Source organism: Psittacula echo, assembly GCF_963264785.1.
Source record: "Psittacula echo genome assembly, chromosome: 1".
NCBI lineage: Eukaryota > Metazoa > Chordata > Aves > Psittaciformes > Psittacidae > Psittacula > Psittacula echo.
This window is the reverse complement of record NC_137735.1, coordinates 129,308,788-129,326,979: the sequence shown is the minus strand read 5'-3', so window position 1 is coordinate 129,326,979 and position 18,192 is coordinate 129,308,788. Positions and strand designations below refer to the sequence as shown.

Here is an 18,192-nt window from a genome sequence, read left to right as displayed (position 1 = left end):
TAGGGTACTGCTTAAATCTCTGCAGAAATCTCTTTTCCATTGGCCAGAGACAGAACTGGAGAAAGCCAAAAGCCTTCAACGTGCCGTCTGAAAGCTGATCCTGATGTGGAATTTTAGAGGGGTTCTGTGGATGCCACGTGAGAATCTCCTGTGGGTCTGAATATAAGGAAGTTTTTTACTGTTAGGGTGGTGAGGCACTGGAATGGGTTGCCCAGGGAAGTTGTGAATGCTCCATCCCTGGTGGTGTTCAAGGCCAGGTTGAACAGAGCCCTGGGCAAGATGGTCTAGTGTGAGGCGTCCCTGCCCATGGCAGGGGGTTGGAACTGGATGATCTTAAGGTCCTTTCCAACCCAAACCATTATATGAATGAGAATATTGTGTGGCAGCCAGAGACACCCACTAAAACCACTTCCTTTTGGTGATTCAGCACCAAGCTCTTGGGCAAATGAAGATGTTGAGCAGCTCATCCTCTTCCTCAGAGAAATGACACCATACAAACCCAGGGAGCCTTTTATTGTGTGCTCTATTTATTCTGAATGAGGAATCAATTGGAGCCATTGCCAAGCAATGTCAGCTACATGTTAAGTCACCTACCAGTGACACTCCACTCACCAAATGGTAGTGACGTGAAAGCAATGCACTGAGCCAAGCTGCCCAGCAAAAGCACCAGAAGAACACTGAGGTAAACCTGCCCAGTTGCTTCAAATAAAGCAATTGATTTCTCTTCCAGCTCCTGTGGAAGCAAACAGAAGAGGTACCAACAAGGCCACTGGGACATGTGAGACTGTTGGTGGCAGTTTCACCAAATCACTGAGGTACTAGTGGTTTTAGGCTCTAAAAAGTACCCTATGATTCTATGGGGCATGAGCTAGGGGCAGAAGGATCAGGTCCAGGACAAGCCAAACACCACAGGTATTCATCCTTACAGTGATGTGCTTTCGGAAGAACACCTGTGTAAAGGCAGCCCTTCTCAAGAGCCACCCTTTGGCCATGACTGGAAAGATTTCAGGACAATTTAAAATGCCAAACCCCAGGTAAAAGCTGTTACATGTAATTGCTTTAAAACCACTCACAAACCAGTGCCAGATTCATTAAAACGCTTTTCAAAGTGGGAGCTGGAAGTTTTTAGCCATGAAGAAGCTGCAGTGTGGATGGTGGTGGAGGCTCACTATGGGCTGTTGACAGGGAAAGGAGTTTCCAAATTGCTCCCACTAGTCTGCTCTGTAACCACCACTGGCTGGCAATGCCAAGGCCAGTGGAGGGGATTTTAATACATAAACCAAGGAGACCTTTTGGGAACTGTTTGACATCTGCTCTCAAGGGTTCAAAGAGAGTAATTCTGGAGCCAGTGAAGACTGCCCTGTACCTACAACCCTCTCACACCTCTTTTTGGCCAACAGTTGAACAACCATGACAGGCTGGCATTTACACACCCCAGTATTAACTGCACAAGTGCTCATGGAACCTGCAGTCCTCCAAGTTCATGATGATTTGTCACTTCAAATTCTAGTGAGGTCACACTACACCAGCCATTCAGCACAACCTGTTGGATCCCTAAGGATTTCTTAGTACAAATTCCACTCCAGATGTCTATTTTCTAGGTTAGACCTTGTGAACAAGTTATTAGTAAGAAAGAACAGGCACGATGTGTGTTTCATGTGGAGCTTGATTCAGTCAGTTCTGAAAACATCAAAGCTAAATATCCATGCAGTGGCTGGTGGAGACTTTGTGGATCTCCTCATCAGGAATTGATTCCTCAGCTCATTCATCCCTAAAACCAGAATTCTCTTGGCATTCCAGTAAAGAAGTGTGTATTTGGCACAGAAATCCATCCTTATGGTGTGGAAAAAACAATCAACTCCAGGTCACTTCAGACTATTGAGGAATTTTGGATGTTCCTCCCCTCGTGGCAGAAGTGTTTCTCCACCGATCTTTGGACCTTTTTTCTCCTAGAAACATGAACCATGGAGAAAAGAATTTAAATGTGTGGTGAAATGTCTCCCACCATTTCTGTGACAGAAAGTGGTGGTAGGGCTGTGTTATGTGATTGACACTCTAGGAACCTTGACATTCTTACAACTTTGGTCAAAAGCAAATTCCCCACAGTTAAATAAAACAAAGCTTCAAGAAGAGGAAATCCACTAAAACACAGCCTGTGGTTACCTGTACGCACCTGACAAGACACAGACCTGTCTGGTTTTGCTGGGAGCTTGTAAAGGCCCTGAAGCAAAACATGGGGCAAAAGTACCAGGAGAAGCAGGCAGAGTGCTGAGGTGCTCAGCAACTGCTGGCTCCTGCTTACCTTCAGCATCCCGTCCCGCTCCCACTTGTAGAGGCCACAGGTACTGAAAGATGAAGAGGGCAGGTGAGGACCACTGGTGGGTGTTTGCTGCACAGTATTAGGGGGGCCAAAAGTAGCCCCACATTGCTTAACACAAGGGCTGATATTTCCATCTTGGAACACGGTTATGTGATTCCCAGCATGTTACTGGTGAATGGACAGTACAAAGTTCCCTGTAGCTATTTCCCAAGGCTCATTCCTTACCTGCAGGGCTTTTTTGGGAGCCTGTGAAGGGAAATAGCTCGGCTTCCACAAGGACATTTGAAAAAGCGCTTGACGGCATCATGAAAGTGATAGTCATGGTTATCCTGGACACACGTCTCCAGAGGCTTGAAGTAGGTGTAATTACACTGTCAGGGAGGAGAGAGAGAGCTGTGAGCTTCACCAGCATGTGAGACCTGTTCTGTGGGCTGGCAACAGCTGAACACTGAGGAAAGCATCTCTGTCTTCTCCCACCCTGAGGAGCCCACCAGTCTGAGATCATCGCCCAGGCTTGTCACTGCTCCTCCTAACATCTCCCTCTGCCACCATCCTGCTCCCAGCACCTCATGAGGCACACAGTGGCCCTCTGTGCAGTCCCAAGACAGGAAAGGCAGTGAGACGGAAAGTCCAGCAGGGGCTGAAACTCTGGCAATGGGAGGTAACTCCTGCCTTCCTCTCTATTTGGGATAGTAACAAAGCTCCACTCCTCTTCCTGATGGCAAAGTCCCTGGAAATGCACCTACAGGAATCCCACTCAGTGTTATGTTCTCATTTCACCTTGTCTTGTAATATGGGGAACTGAGGGTCCTGGTACAAAGCACTTACTTCAGGGAAGAAACTGGTATTTTCAGGACACCAATACCCAGAAAACCCACTAGCACCAACACCAAGTTGAGGTGTTCAGCACCGCTCTAAAGCCTGCCTTGCCAGTGTCTCCATGTCTCAGTCACGCAGTGCATGGCTTCTTCTCAGCAAGAGGCATAAGGAGCAGAACTGTCTCCATTTGATCTCTGCACTGGACTACAGCCAAGAGAGTAACAGATGGGTGTCTGCAGGATGGTGCAGCATCACTCTGTTCCACTCCACTACTGTCACCCTGGCTCCCCTTCACTCACCGTTTTACATGTCACAACTCGACATTTCACTTCTTTAATACTCCTCATCTTCTCTTCTAGTTCTTCCTTTTTCACCAGTGGCTCAAAGTATTTCTCCTGCAGTTCAGCCTCAACCTGTGGGGCACACACAAAAGGGTGTGGGAAGATAAAGATGGGAGAAGCTACTCTGTAACAACATTAGGGCAAATTACTACTGGGCCTGTTTGAAGTAGACAGCAGTCTGGGAGCCAGAAAAACACCAAATATGCCTTGCTTCCAAAAGAAACCCATATAGTGCACGTTGTGAGCACCAACACTGAAATGAGCCACCTCTGAGATGTATAAGTGGGAGGATTTAACAACAGCATAAGCACAAACCTACAAAGACAGTGCAGGGAGAGGTCAGGTAGGCAGATGTAATTAATGGAGTTGGTTCTTAGCCAAACTATTAATCCTCAGAAGACCTTAAACCAGCTGGGACTTCATACCAATGTAATGTGTCCACTCTTCCAAACACAGCAAAAAAAACCTTCCCATGGCTATGGCAATAATGTTGATTTGCAGCCTGTGTGCTCAGAGGTGCCTGACCCTACTCCTAGAATCATTGAATGGTTTGGGTTGGAAAGGACCTTCTGGTTCCAACCCTCTGCCATGGGCAGGGATGCCTCACACTAGACCACGTTGCCCAAGGCTCTGTCCAACCTGGCCTTGAAGCCATCAGATTTGGTGCCTGTTACACATTTGTGTGCCTGTTTCTTGCTGAAATCATTAGGACCGCAGAGAGCTCCCTAGTTCTGAGCTCTCAGTCATGGCTGGATTGAGGCCATACCTCTTTGAGGACATCTGTGTGCTTGGACTTGGCATTCAGGATTTTCTGGAACTCTTCTGACTCCAGATAGGCCAGCTGCTCACGCCGTTTCTTTTGGGCAGGCTCCAGCTCATTCATATCTAGGGAGACAAAAAGGCTCAGTCCTACAGAGACTGAGTTCAAACCAAGCTTGTGATCTCTAAGCATGAGCACTGCAGGAGATTTTGGAAGTCCCGGGTCTCTCAGGCAGATGTTCAGGTCAAACAGCAGGAACATGAATAGGGTTGCAGAACAAAAAGCTTTTGTATTTAATAACATTGCATCTTCTCTCAGAGCTGTACCAGGAATTTCCACATTACTTCAAGGGACTGAGCAGCGCTGCCTCCCTGACTGATGGAGAAGCATTACAGAGAATGAAGCCGTTCATCCAAGATCACACAGTAAATCACCAGCAGGGACCTCAAGTTCCCACAGAAAATTCAGACACCTTCCCAGGTGGGACTATTTGGTTTCCTTTGGTTAAGTCAGCCATGCTCAAGTGCCAGGAGAACAGAGATGAGGACAGGGAGCTATCACAGATTACATCTCACATTCTCTCCACAGGGGTAGAGATTGTTCAGCCTTTGCAACAAACCTTGAGGTTCTAAATAGACTTAACTTGGCCTCTCTTCAGTTTTAACTCAGCAAGTGTTCAGCAGGACAGAAGCATGATTTTTCTCTCCTAGAAGCTAACATTACATACCATTCTCTGCTTCTGTACCTTGTGGCTGAGCAACGTTCTTCTCAACTCTTTCAATAATTTCTAGGACATCGGCATCATTGGCTCGTTTCCTCTTGACATTGTTTGGATCAGTTTTAGCAAGAACCTGCCCTTTTGCTCGTAGTCGGTGTATTGCGGCCAGCTAGAAACAAGAGAATAGCAGTGAATGTGTTGGTGAGCAGTCTGGCTCCCATGTTCCTACTTCCAGAAGTAGCACAGGAAGTCTGTCAAATGGGGGAGACAAAGATCCACGAGGATGATCAGGGGACTGGAGCACCTCCCATATGAAGATAGGCTGAGAAAGTTGGGGCTGTTCAGCCTGGAGAAGAGAAGGCTGCGTGGAGACCTCATAGCAGCCTTCCAGTATCTGAAGAGGGCCTACAAGGATGCTGGGGATGGACTATTCATCAGGGACTGTAGTGACAGGACAAGGGATAACGGGTTCAAACTTAAACAGGGGAAGTTTAGATTGGATATAAGGAAGAAATTCTTTACTGTGAGGGTGGTGAGGCACTGGAATGGGTTGCCCAGGGAGGTTGTGAATGCTCTGTCCTTGGCGGTGTTCAAGGCCAGGTTGGATGAGGCCTTGGGTGACATGGTTTAGTGTGAGGTGTCCCTGCCCATGGCAGGGGGGTTGGAACTGGATGATCTTAAGGTCCTTTCCAACCCTAACTATTCTATGATTCTACGTCCCAAGCACCCAGAACATAAGAGCAGAAAGAGCAGCCACTGGTGAACAGAGAAGCTCCATCATGCTTGCATGAAGAAGAGTGCAAGGACAGCCACAGGGCTACTCCAAACTGCTCTCCAAAGGTAATTTGCCCAAGGGACGACAGACTGTGTCGGGTCATGAAGAATGGAGTCAGTTCTGCTCAGAGAAGCTGTCAGGATGCATGAAGAACTGTTTCTTCAGCAAAAAGCTTAACATCAGATTCATGACTTAAATGAGATGCCCTATCTCCCCATCCCTTTTTCCCCAACCCCAATCCAAGAGGCTGCTCTGTCCCACATTGGCATTTGCTGAAATTGCAACTTGTGTCAGTGACTTCAGTGATGCTTTCAGGGAAGATCAAGAGTGAGCTCATGAGCATCACACACATGAGACAGATCATAACAACTCACTTCTGACCAATTCAGGTGGATTTTGAACAAGCAGGAGAACCCAGCTCCAGTGGCCAAACATCACCCACAGAAGCTTCTCTTTAGCTGCTGTTTCACTGCTCTGGAGGTTGACTACAGGCAAGATGGTAGCATGGACCTTGGTTCTAACAGCTGTCAGGAGCACAGATTTCTTGTGTACCGCAATAGGCCAGTCTGATCCCACACATCAGAAACCACTGATGCCACAGCTGAGCCTGCCTATATCTGATCAAAGATTCCTTTACTACCACAAATCAAACTTCCCTTAACCTCCCCTTCTTAACACTTAGAAGAGTCAAAGGGCTCTTACCTTTTTGGCTTCTGCCACGCTGTCTAGCTTTGGTTTTGGAGGAGGAGAAGACCCATCAAAGAAGAGGATATCTTCTCCTTCTGAGAAGCCTGTGCCTAGCTTGGGCCTTTGAGGAGATGACATTTTGGCAGCTTTGGGAAACTCTGCCCCAGGCATTGGGGATTGTCTGGAGGAGGACAGGGAAGCAGAGCTGCCGGCTTTACTTGTGCTCTGGAGAAACCTTGTAAGACAAGAATAGTCCATTAACACAGGGACACAAGTCGAGACAGAAAGGTTTGAGAAACGGGAATGGAAGGGATGCAGACTGTGATTTTTCACTAAAATGCCTTCTATTGCTAGTACAACATGCATCAATTTAGGCATTTGGGAGAGTGAAATAAGACTGGTAAGGAACTTGCTGAAATCAAGAGTGACCTGAAGTCACCAAGAGTGAACAATCAATTGCTTTCAAAACTGAAATGAGAGAGAAGCATCAAGTGAAGCTGGGAAGCGGGAACCAAAAGCACTTGGAAAAATGGGCTTCTTTGCAGGACAGGTAGTAAACAAGAGGACTCCTTGTCACAGAAGTCACCTAAATGACAGGTTCATGGGGCTTGTGGGGGAAATCCCTTCAGAGATACTGTTAACAGACACCACCCTGGATTGGGAAGTCCCTGAAATACACACTTGTAGGCTGGGAGAGAATCTGGGGGAAATATCACCATGATTGTGCCTAGTCTTACTTTGCTTCAGGTTCTGTTTTGGCTCCTGCTGAGCCTCTTGAGGTTACATCAATCTCAGTCTCACCCAGGGTGGCTCTTTCAGAGGTGGTTCTTAGGTTTCTTAACGAGATCGGCACAAAACCCTTGGCAAATCTTGAGGTTCAGAAGACCCTTGCAAGCTGGCAATGAACAGAACCAGGACTCCTGAGCCCAGTTTGCTACTCTAATCAGCTTCTTCCCATCATGCTGGGCACTGTGCTGGAGCATTGGTTCTCCACTGAATACTGGGGTATTTCTATTTCAATGAAGTTTTCCTTAAAACACCAAAACACCTCCCACAGTTATAGTAGGGCCACAGTAACAGAACTCTTCCTGTGCAGGTCAGTGTGTATTTTACCTCCTCTGAATCTCTTCAGACCGCTTCTTTCTGGCTTCTAGTAACTTCTGTTTCTGTTGCTTGAGCAGTGCAGAAGCAGAGACAGGCTGGATACTGGGCTCTTGCTTTTCAACATCTGGGAAATAAACCAAACCAAAATAAAAAGCCACTAATGTTTGCTCAGAAGGAGGGTAAGTGATTTCAGGAGTGGGTTTTGCTTCAGGCAAAAGGACAGTACCTGCTTTGGTCCAGTGTTTGCAGAGGTTTCGTGCTCCAAAAGTTGGCTGTGCGAGTAGTTCCTTGAATTCCACAGAACACTGCATGGGTCTCTTTCCTGCACCTGGAGCAGAAGAGGCAGAAATCCAACAGATCTGGAGCCAGGAAGGGAAGCAGGCCTGGTTTTAGGTTGGAAGAAACCCCTGTAGGTCACCTGAGTAAGGACCCCCCCAAGCAAGGCCAGCTTCTACATTATATTTGGTTACCCAAGCCCTTGTGCTCACAAAGCACATCATGAAGACATTTCCATTCCTTCAGCAAGCCCATCAGTCATTCAGCTCCTCAGCAGCCTTGGCTACCTGTGGTACTCCACCATTCCCATGTTTAGAACACTTGAAAGCCCTGAAGCCACCACATGTTATCCCTGAAAAAATAAAAGCTAGAGACAGGGACACATGCTGTGTTGTCTGCAATGGAGGCAACTGAGGGAACTAAAAGATGTGAACAAGATTTCTAAGTGGCACGTAGAGCACATAGTTTAAATCATCTGTTATCTGCTCTCCACTGGGCATAAGGAGGATGTATTATTAACTGCTTTACAGAAACAGAGTCAGTGAAGATCAGTGACATCCCAAAAACTATGGAAGGAATACGCTTTGAAGATCACAAAAGAAAAGCACTAGGAACAGGCTGGGTACTCAGGAAGTCTCCTGCATTGCAGACCTGACTGATTTATACTTAGTATTCCTTGGAAGCTTTCAAGATTGACAGAAGTCATTTATTTTAATCAAAGAAAATAATTTCTCTGGTTTGAAGTTTTTAAAACTTCCAATTCCCCTTAATCTGTCAAAGAGCTTCTGTCACTGTCTAAAGACAGAACAGGAGACTTAATTCAGGGGCACTGATGAAAAACAGATGCATGGAGCTACCCAGTTGCTTAGTTACATTTGCCTTGCAGCTACAATCTCAAGAGGGAAGAGGGGTTTTGATCAATTGAGAAAGCAGCCTGCAAACTGCTATCTCTGTAGCAGAGCAATTGCCAGGTTTATTCAGTGAGTAGCAGGGTCCTGGGACACATCTACACATCCAGCTGGGAATATCTGGAAGGTGGAGAGGCTACATGGGTAATTAGGTACCAATTTTCTGCTTAGTTTCCTGGACAATTGCATCAACTCCTCTCACGACCAGATTGGAGAGAGTGGTTTGAATCTTCCTTTTCGGCACTGCAGCTGCTGCACTAGAAAGAGGAAACAAAACCAGAATATCAGTTTTCCCATTCTCAGAGGAAGGACAAGAACTCAAACGTTAGCCCAGTGCTTCAACAAAACTCCAGCCTCCTGCAAGGGTCCCTCTCTTCTGCCACCTGTCTGACTTTGGGAATGATGTTGAGCTAAATCCAAATTCTAGCACAATGTTTAGGATCTTCCATTTCTGCCTGGGTTGAGATATGTACTTCCTATGCATTGAGAGAAAACTAAACATAGTTAATGGTTAAACTTTGCTCAGAAATAGTTATGAGATGCACACTGATTACTTAATAATAAGCAGGGTGTACTACTTCTCTTCATTACCACACAGTAATACTGTGTCATTTCAGTCATGGAAGAGAGGAAGAGGAAATACAGAATACACTGAATATGGGATTAAATGCCATGAGCCATAACTAAATACAGTAAGAGAATGTCTCTAAAAAATACTCATCTTGGAAACTCAAATGCTTGTGATCTCATGATAAAGTTCATTTCTCCTACTGAAACACAACGCTGCCTGGCTGCACACCACTGTATTAATTGAGAGGTATAACCACCCCTTACCACATCTTTGTGTTGCCTGTTAACATTCTCCTATCAAACAGCAACTCTGTTATCCCATGGGACCAGGAAGACTACACCAAACATGGGGCATTCCTTCCTATCTGGTGAATGTAGTTATGGCAAAGGGATCACTAACTAAATAGAATCCCTTAGAGCCTCAGGCTCACTTGTAAGGGAGGCAAATCCTGTTGCAAAGCAAGAAAAATAAGTGGTTTATCTTACACTGAGGCTGCATATGCTGCTGAAGAGACTCCTCCATAGTAAAACCCATCCTGACACAGCCTCTCCTTCAAAGTGGGATTCCTCCGGCCAACTCTTTTGGGAACGCGGCCACCAGAGAAGGTGGACTGAAGATCTGCCCGCTTGGAGCTGAGCTTTTTGTACTGGGATTGAATGTGATACTGGCAATATTCACAGTCATTCTGAAAACAAATGGGAGAAGCCTGTTGCAGAACACCAGCAAGTACAATGTACTTCATTCCTCTCACCCACATGCATCCTTCTACGGCTAAACTGAAGTAAGAGCCCTATTGTACTGCTGCAGCATTTGATCAATTCAACAAATTTATGCCCACACTCTAGCAATATAAAACAGAACTCAAATTGTCCATACTAATCCCTGGAAATTGTCCATACTAATCACTGAAAAAAGACCTGTGTGTTAAGGAATTTTAAGGTTATTCCTTGGCTCAAGTAAATTGATGTCCGAGGCCCTCTTCCCCAGATTCTGCACTCTTGACTCTAAACTGTATGTAATTTTCTCACTGTCATGAACACAAAGGAAAACTAATGGGTCAGTGTCAATCCAAGAAGTTTAGAACTGAAGATAATGAGTCTACCAGTGAGAGAAAGCAGTGCCATAAATGCACTCATTTGGAGTGTTCTTAACTTTCTCCCAACACCTCCCTTCCAGTTCTCATTGATAGTCATCTGCCCAGATTTGTGTAACTACAATTACCCCACAATCAAACATGTTTTGTCACCCATTAAACAGACAGCCAATTCCTTCATGAGGTTCTTCTGCCAGCCAGCCTTCATCTAGTTTGTTCCAGGTGGCACTGGAACATCTCACTGGCACTGAGGAGAGCCTTGTGCACAGCCACCTCCTGGAGTGGGTCTGCAATCACAGCCGTGTTTTGCTACAGGTACCTTCTGTATTTGTCTTCCTCCTTCTCCACACACTTTGAGTTCCTCCCCAGTTCTTCATTCCTTCATTTTCTCTCCTCCTAAGTGCTACCCTACTACCTGTAACCCTTCCAATTTAGACAGTGTTCCTTTCAGGTATCATAACATCACCATAGCCATTAAGTGACATTGTCCACCAGTCCTTTAAACCAGTACAGATCAGTACTGTTCCTGAAAGAAGAATCCCAACACCTTTTTCCTCTCATCTCCAGTGCCCTCCATGTTTATGTATAAATATTCTGGCAGCCTGCAGGCACGCTGGACCAGAGAGCTCACTGCGTTAAAACCGTCTCTGAAAAACACAACCATTCCCAAGAAAACCTCCTATTGTTTTACCTTGGATGAGTTCCCTAGTGCAGTGCATGGAAGCTTGCACTGGTGCAAAGGAGAGTGAAAGGGTATGGAGATTGTAGTGCTCATGGGTCAAGACTCTCTCTTTTCAGTGCTTTGCATGTAGGAAACTACTGTGCCATCACAGAAGCAGCTCCTCTGAGTTTCATCTCTCAACTCCTCCACATACTTTAGTTACAAGTGAAAGAGTCAGAACATCAGAACAAAATCAGCAGCCAGACGGTTGCCCTTCCAAACTCCTGAGATACAGACCAGGTTCACAATCTGTGCACAAGGATCACCGTTCTTCTTCCTGGCTTTGCAGGTGCCCATGTCCAGAGCTTCACCCATGAGAAGGATCTTCTGGGGATGGTCAACAGACAAACACACCTAGAAATCAGTAAGAGCGTGTCTTGAGGAGGAACTGGATGGGTTTCTCTCTAGATGTCACTGGTTTGGCTCTGATCCAGATTGGTACCTCTGGTATTAATAATGCAGCTTTAAAATGCAGGCCAGTTTAAGAAAACCACATATCCTGTTCATATTGAGAAAAGGCTCAGTCAAAAAAAGTGCATTTCCTTCTCATAGAGAGATAAAGATGTATTTCTATGCTGAGCCTCAGGAAACCAAGGACCAGCAAAGGCAGTTGTGAATGAATGATGGTCCTGTACAGCTCAGGTCTGACACCATCACAGCACCCACATTCAGCAGTGGATGGGAAGAGCAGATGTACTAGAGCTCTCTGTCCCTCTCTGTATATTTAAGTCAAATCAAAGCTGATGCTGTGCAAGAAGAGTGTCTACTTCACACAACCAAAGATACTAGGAATTGTGTCTGTAGGTAAGAAACACTTTGAGAAGTCAATTTTAATGTAATTCTGAATATGTATATTTTAGCTGAGAACAACAATTCTTCACAGTTAAATACAACCCTGCACTAACTCTGCTGTGCCTTTCTATTCACCAATAGAATTTTTTACCGCTTATTCCTGTTAATTTAAGCAATTAGATGGCTTAATAGACAGTTAATGAGATTCTTCATTTTTCCATTTGGAGAATTTAAGATGCAAAACAGTATATCAGTATACCAGCTACTAGCCTGAAATTCTGCTTTACAGAAGCCAGTCAAATCGGTTTCCATTCCAGTGCAATTAAAAATATATTAAACAATAATTAATTTATTAGCAAAATGAAGCCACCTTAAATGTTTTGATACCTACAGGAAAGTAGTTCATCATGTTCTGCATTTAGAAGTAACGGATTAAACAAGTCAGCTACTATTTATCAACTTACTATACATAACATATAGTTTGTTTAATAAATCAAATGTTACTCCATCTAAGTCATGATTTTGGAACGAGGAAACATTTTGCAATCACATCTCCTGCTTAAATTAGAAGAGAGGAATGAGCTTCCCCACCTTTTTCAAAAAGCTTTGAGAGGCCTTTAGGCTGAAACAGACATTGCATTGAAGTAGCTGAATAAACTGAAATGAAAACACACTCTGTACATCAGTGTGTGAGACAACTGTAACCATGAGCAGATTAAACACTTGAATAAACTCTGCTTTTAGATGCTTAATAGGACTTCTTTGAAGTTCAGTCTTCCAGAAGGCTGGGAACAAATACCCACCATGCAAATATCTGAATACAATTTAAACTGTGCAGGCAAACTGCTGTAATTTCAGCCTAACTATGTGCTATAGAGCTAATTCTCAAGCAGATATAAGAAAGTTCAGCTATGGGGTTTTATCTACGGCTGATGGACAAGTGAAAAATCCACTAACCTCATCTGAGCCTTCTTTAGGTTTCATAGGATTGGCATTAAGCAGTCCGATTACTGTGCCTTGGTCTGTCTTCCAGTGCTCTTTGTGGACATCACCAAACAAGAAGAGTGAGACACACTGATTGAGATCCCGTAGGTCGTTCAGCCGCCAGATACTGAAGGTTCTGCCCTGGAACAGAATTCACTTTCCTTTCAGCTCTCAGTACAAGGACACTGACTGCAGCCCCTGTTGCTTTTAAAGAGTTATACTGATTCCCACCCCCTGCTCAGCATTCTTCTGATTTCATAGAATCATAGAATGGTTTGGGTTGGAAGAGACCTTAAAGCTCATCCAGTTCCAACCCCCTGCCATAGGCAGGGACACCTTCCACCAGACCAAGTTGCCCCAAGCCTGGTCCAGCCTGGCCTTCAACACTGCCAGGGATGGGGCATTTAGAAAAGCACAATTTGTAACATCAGTAAGAGCTACAACACCTCCAGCCATACCACCCAGCCAGTTCTGGGGTTCTTAAAGGCTAAAATAGCACAGTAATAGTGCTGCCAACCAGTGTTCCTGATATTAAAGCTGGACAGCACTCTTGCTTGCTGAATAAAACGGTTTTTACCTCACTGAACAAATAAGCCCAAGGCATATCTTTGTTTCATCAATGACTTTCTATAGGACATGTACACCATCTAGGACAGAATGACCTCTAGGGAAATAATGGAAGCAGAATGTGTTGCACATTTAAAACAAAGACTGAGGGTCACAGTCTTTTTTTTTTTATTGGCATTTAACATATAATAAACACTGTCAAGACAGATTGATGCAATGGTTACATTAGCCAATGCTACTGTCTGGGACAATTGGTAAGCTAAGGACTTATCCCAAGGACTAAAAGCAGCATTAGTGCATGAAAGCAGGCAAGCCAAGATCTTTAATACAGGAGCTTTTCATTTATCCATGGAGTTGACTGATAAAGGACCTAGTTTCTCAGGAAAGAAGACCAACATTTCACTTGAACTGAGCAAGGGATACAACAGTTACTTACGTTATTTGTGCTCTGAGGAGTGACCTTCTTCACTATGACTCCAAATGTTACCCAGTCTGTTTCTTCCAGGTTTTCTACAGCAAGTTTGCTCTTCAGCTGAGACAGTCGGATGAGCTTCCTGTTAGCCATTTTCCTGTCCATTTCAGCTGAAGACACACGGGGTTTTCTGGATTGCATAAAAGAGAACACATCCATTAGCATAAACGGACAATTAAAATCATCCAGCATTCTCCTGGGGAGACTGTCTTGCTGCAAAATGCCTTGTGCCTTATTTCACCCAGAGGTCACTTGAAATAAACCCCCTCTGTTCAGGACACTGTACAAACACCAGATTGGTACCGATCACGCTGTTTATTGTTCAAATAGCTGCACTGCAACTTAGCCCCAAACCTGCATTAACTCTGCTCATTTCAGCAACGACTGAATACGACTGACTGAGCAGAGGTTGGAAATCCAGCATGGTATCCAGTGAGGAAACACACCGTGAGTATTCAGAGACCTCTTGTGGCCATATTTAGTATGGAGATTTCGAAGCTGCTCAGTGTGGAGCAGAACGTGCTCAACCAGAATACAGCTGGGCTTTGCACATGTCCACTGCTCCCCTCCATCACTGAGGACACCCAGAGGACAGCAGCGCTAATAAAATGATGGGGATTTTTTTGTTGTTGATAGAAAAGAGCAGAGAAATAGAAACATGGTACTAAGCTAAAAGTCAATGTATTTACTGATCACCCAGCCAGTGCTATGGCTTTGTGCTACATCACCTAATGACAACTGACTGATGTGACATGGTTAAATGATGCCTATACAGCAAATCAGGAATCCAGTTCCCTGCACACCTCTTGTGTGACCAGCATCACAGGACATTAGACTGACTGCATTTTCACTGCCATTACTGGAGGGTGGTGTTCCCAGACAGAGCCTGGTGCTGGGCTGCTTACCTTAATCTCAGTCCCGAGAAGGTTTCCACAGACACTGGCTGAGTTGTTGCATTGGAGCATGCAGGCATCTGAGGAGTCTTCTCTCTGGTCACCTTACTGGGTGTGTTCCCTGCAGCAGATTGGAGGGGCTGGAATGCCAGACTGAGGACTTGCCGTGGAGGAGGAGCCTTGTTCTCTTTAGCAGGAAAAAAAGCAAGGAAAAAACTCTTCATCACGAAAGAAAACTTCTAAATAAAAATAACACTAACTTAAAACTGACCAGAGACTGGAGTCTAATATAACACACTTAAAAAAAAGGTGTGAAACTGTCTTATTTATACTGAACTGGTCTCACTGGGAACTGACAGCTCCAAATCAGTCACATATAACTCAAGCAAATGTAACTCTGCCTGGTGAGGAGCTTCCCAGAGCAGCTCTCATTTTCCAGGCAAGCTAAACTATCAGATATACAGTGTAGTGTCAGTGCCCAAGTTAACCACAGCAGTACAGAGCACAGCACCTACTGCAAAGAATACAATAACTAACTCTGTAATAAGCTCTGTTCCGCTCTGCCAGACTGCTTTTAATGTACCAACTAGTGCAAAACTGTCCTGGATGTGTCTATACTGCTGCTGTGAACTAGATGAGCTTCCGAAAACAGCCCAGTGTGTTCCAGTGAAAAGGCAGACCTGGAACGGTACCTGCTTTTGATTTCTGGGTTCCTCGCTTGGCTGGAGATAGAGGATTGCCCAGCTGGGCTGAGAAACAGGGTGACTCTTGCAGCTTCTGAACATTCCTTTCCTTTAAGGGTGAACAGGGAGATTTACCTGGCCAAGGAAACAAAATAATGTGACATCTCAGAATTTGGACTCAAACGTCAAGAATTACTCCAAACTAAGTAATTCTCTGGATAACAAATCCAAGTCAGGGTCCCACATGGAAGCCCTTCAGCTAAGTTGCCAGCATCTGAAATGCAAGAGCTGGAAAAGCCTCAATGAGTCTTCCCCATGATGACCTAAAACTTTGGATGTCACTAAAACCATGAAGATGTGGAAAGCAGGAGCATTCCCTTGCTTTTCAATTTTCCCATGTAGTTTCATTACTACACCAAGTGTGCTACGGCAACAAACACAGCTGTATTTTCTGTGTGTTACAACATCTGCCAGTAAAAATGGACCCTTTCAAAAGACCCTGGAGCACTTAATGAAAGCTGCCCCATGTAGAATCAATCCATAATGCAGATACCAAAACTGCAGGTCACTGATTTAGCCCGCAGCTGCAGGAAACAGTCTGGGTCAGAATACACCAGGGCATCATTCCTCCTTGCTGCTCAGTGGCCACTTTAGGATTTATTTCCAAGACTCCATCTTGCCTATAAATTGCACATTGGTAAGACAATAAATCCTAAACCCATTTAATTAGTCTTATTACCAGGGGTTTTCTTCTCAAGGCCTGAACTGGATTGCTGCCCAATAGCAGCCTTTTGCAACTGCTCCTGTAAAGTCTTCATCTGTTCTTGCAATTTTCTTAGCTCAGCTAGGAAAGAAAGGAGAAGAAAAAGGATAATAATGAAGACAGCAGGAAGCCATAGCAAAGAGGGATTTATGAGATCCCTGTAAGTCTGGCAGCTTTACTACATCAGGGGAACTTACAAAACAAAGGCTCAAGCCACAGTACAGATTTATTTGGTTCTATGAAGCTCACACTGCAGGGACACTTTTCCATACAGCCTGGAGCTGACTTCTGTCATACAAATATTTTACTTGAACGTGGTTTACTTGAACGTGGTATGTTCCTTGCCATGTTGCATGTAACTTTCCTAATAAACATAAGACAATTTAAATGGCTGACTATTGCACTCGTTAGCATAAATAAATGCTTCTGACATAATCAAGTGTGTGGCTTGGACACAGGAAAGCTCAGTGGCCAGCTCTGCTTCCATGCTGACTGATACAGGAGATCCTGACAGTAAGTCCTGAGGGGGAAGGGATTGCTGTGATAGTGAAAGATGCCAAGACGACAGCCCTGAGCATCCAAGCAACATTGTTCTTTATTTGATAAGGCGCAGGTACACAGGCACCTTCCCTATCCTAGCTTGGACTCCGTGGCTTACTTAAGTCCCCTGTTTTTCTCTTGGGAAAACAGGTTTGGTGGGTTTGGCCACTGAGCACCAAAAACTGGACTTAAAAACTTTCACAAGGACATTCTGTATTCTCTTTCTGGCACTACCCTAAACTGAGAAGCAGCAGGCCCTGCCTTCCACCCATTAGTTCTCTAGAGACAAGATGTATACAACAGAACAGATAAAATATGCTGTTACAGAAACCTTGTAGTTCTTGGTTGGTTTTCTTTTTTTCCTGACTGGGAGCTGAAGTGGAGGGAGTTTCCTCTGCTGCCTCCTCCTCTTTCAGCAGGTCATCTACATCTCCAAACAGCATAGCCAGATTCTCCTTCTGCTCATCAATGGGGTTGTCCTCAGCATCCACCTCCTCAGTGTAAGACGCATCATCTTCTGCATCAAACAGCTCATCGTATTCATCTGGTTCTCCCCCCTCATCCTCTGGAACATCTTCCTCCTCAGGAGAATTCCTGTCCTCAGTTGCCTCACTTTCTTCCAGGAGGGAGGCCAACAGATCCAAGTCATCATCAGCTAAGGTAAAAATGAAACTGAAGCATTAAAGCTGCCATGGAATAAAACATCCAAGATACTCTAATTACAAGCTAATGACAACCAAAATTAAAGCAGAGCAGCAACTAGCATTTAGCTTTGCATAAAGGAAAATAGAGCAGCTTCCTGCTGTCTGGTTGGATGGAAATGTGGTTGCAGACGCTCTCAGCTTGTGATTCAGGCTGGCTAGTCAGCAGAAAACTTGCAGACTGTTAGCAGTGGCTTTCTCTTCTATGCAGCTGCTTGTACAATAGCTGCTTGTACAAAGAAAAGTCTGGAGACCTGTAAAGGTGTAGCCAGGAGCTCTACAGAGACACGCATGTGGCTTTTACCAGTGGAAGATAAAAAGGAAGATGCAAAGCAGGCAAGAAAGCATGTTTTCAGATATGGTTTGCTCAAGGAAGAGCATAGAGAACAAAGAAATATGGTCTAAAGGGAAAAATAATGGAAAAAAGAAAACCAAGTAGAGAGAGAGGAATGGGACAGACAGAGCATAACTAAAATTCCGAATTAGCTTTTGCTACGAAGTGTTAAAGCAGCCTCACAGAAAAATGACAAGAATGAAGGCAAGAGGCAACCTCAAATGCCTCTGCAAGTGAAATCAGTGTAACATAATTTCCTTTGCTAAAAGGTTTATCAAGTTTTTTGAACACTTGAACATATTAACTAATACACTGATCAGAATGTACCTTTTCCACTGAAAGTAAGAGTATTTTCCCCCTTACCATCCAT

General features: G+C 44.6%; 1 protein-coding gene across 1 annotated transcript; it reads right to left on the bottom strand.

Moving 5' to 3' along the window:
• Positions 1-1,865: 1,865 nt before the first annotated feature.
• Positions 1,866-18,192, bottom strand: MCM10 (minichromosome maintenance 10 replication initiation factor; the record flags this gene model as incomplete). Its single annotated transcript, XM_080610234.1, has 19 exons — positions 1,866-1,949; positions 2,303-2,345; positions 2,546-2,691; positions 3,439-3,552; positions 4,247-4,365; positions 4,968-5,127; positions 6,436-6,655; positions 7,534-7,648; positions 7,751-7,852; positions 8,865-8,965; positions 9,765-9,964; positions 11,331-11,447; positions 12,843-13,010; positions 13,873-14,038; positions 14,814-14,988; positions 15,494-15,619; positions 16,224-16,328; positions 17,119-17,442; positions 18,186-18,192. The coding sequence occupies 19 exons, from the start codon at positions 18,190-18,192 to the stop codon at positions 1,866-1,868; spliced, it is 2,592 nt and encodes an 863-aa protein (XP_080466360.1).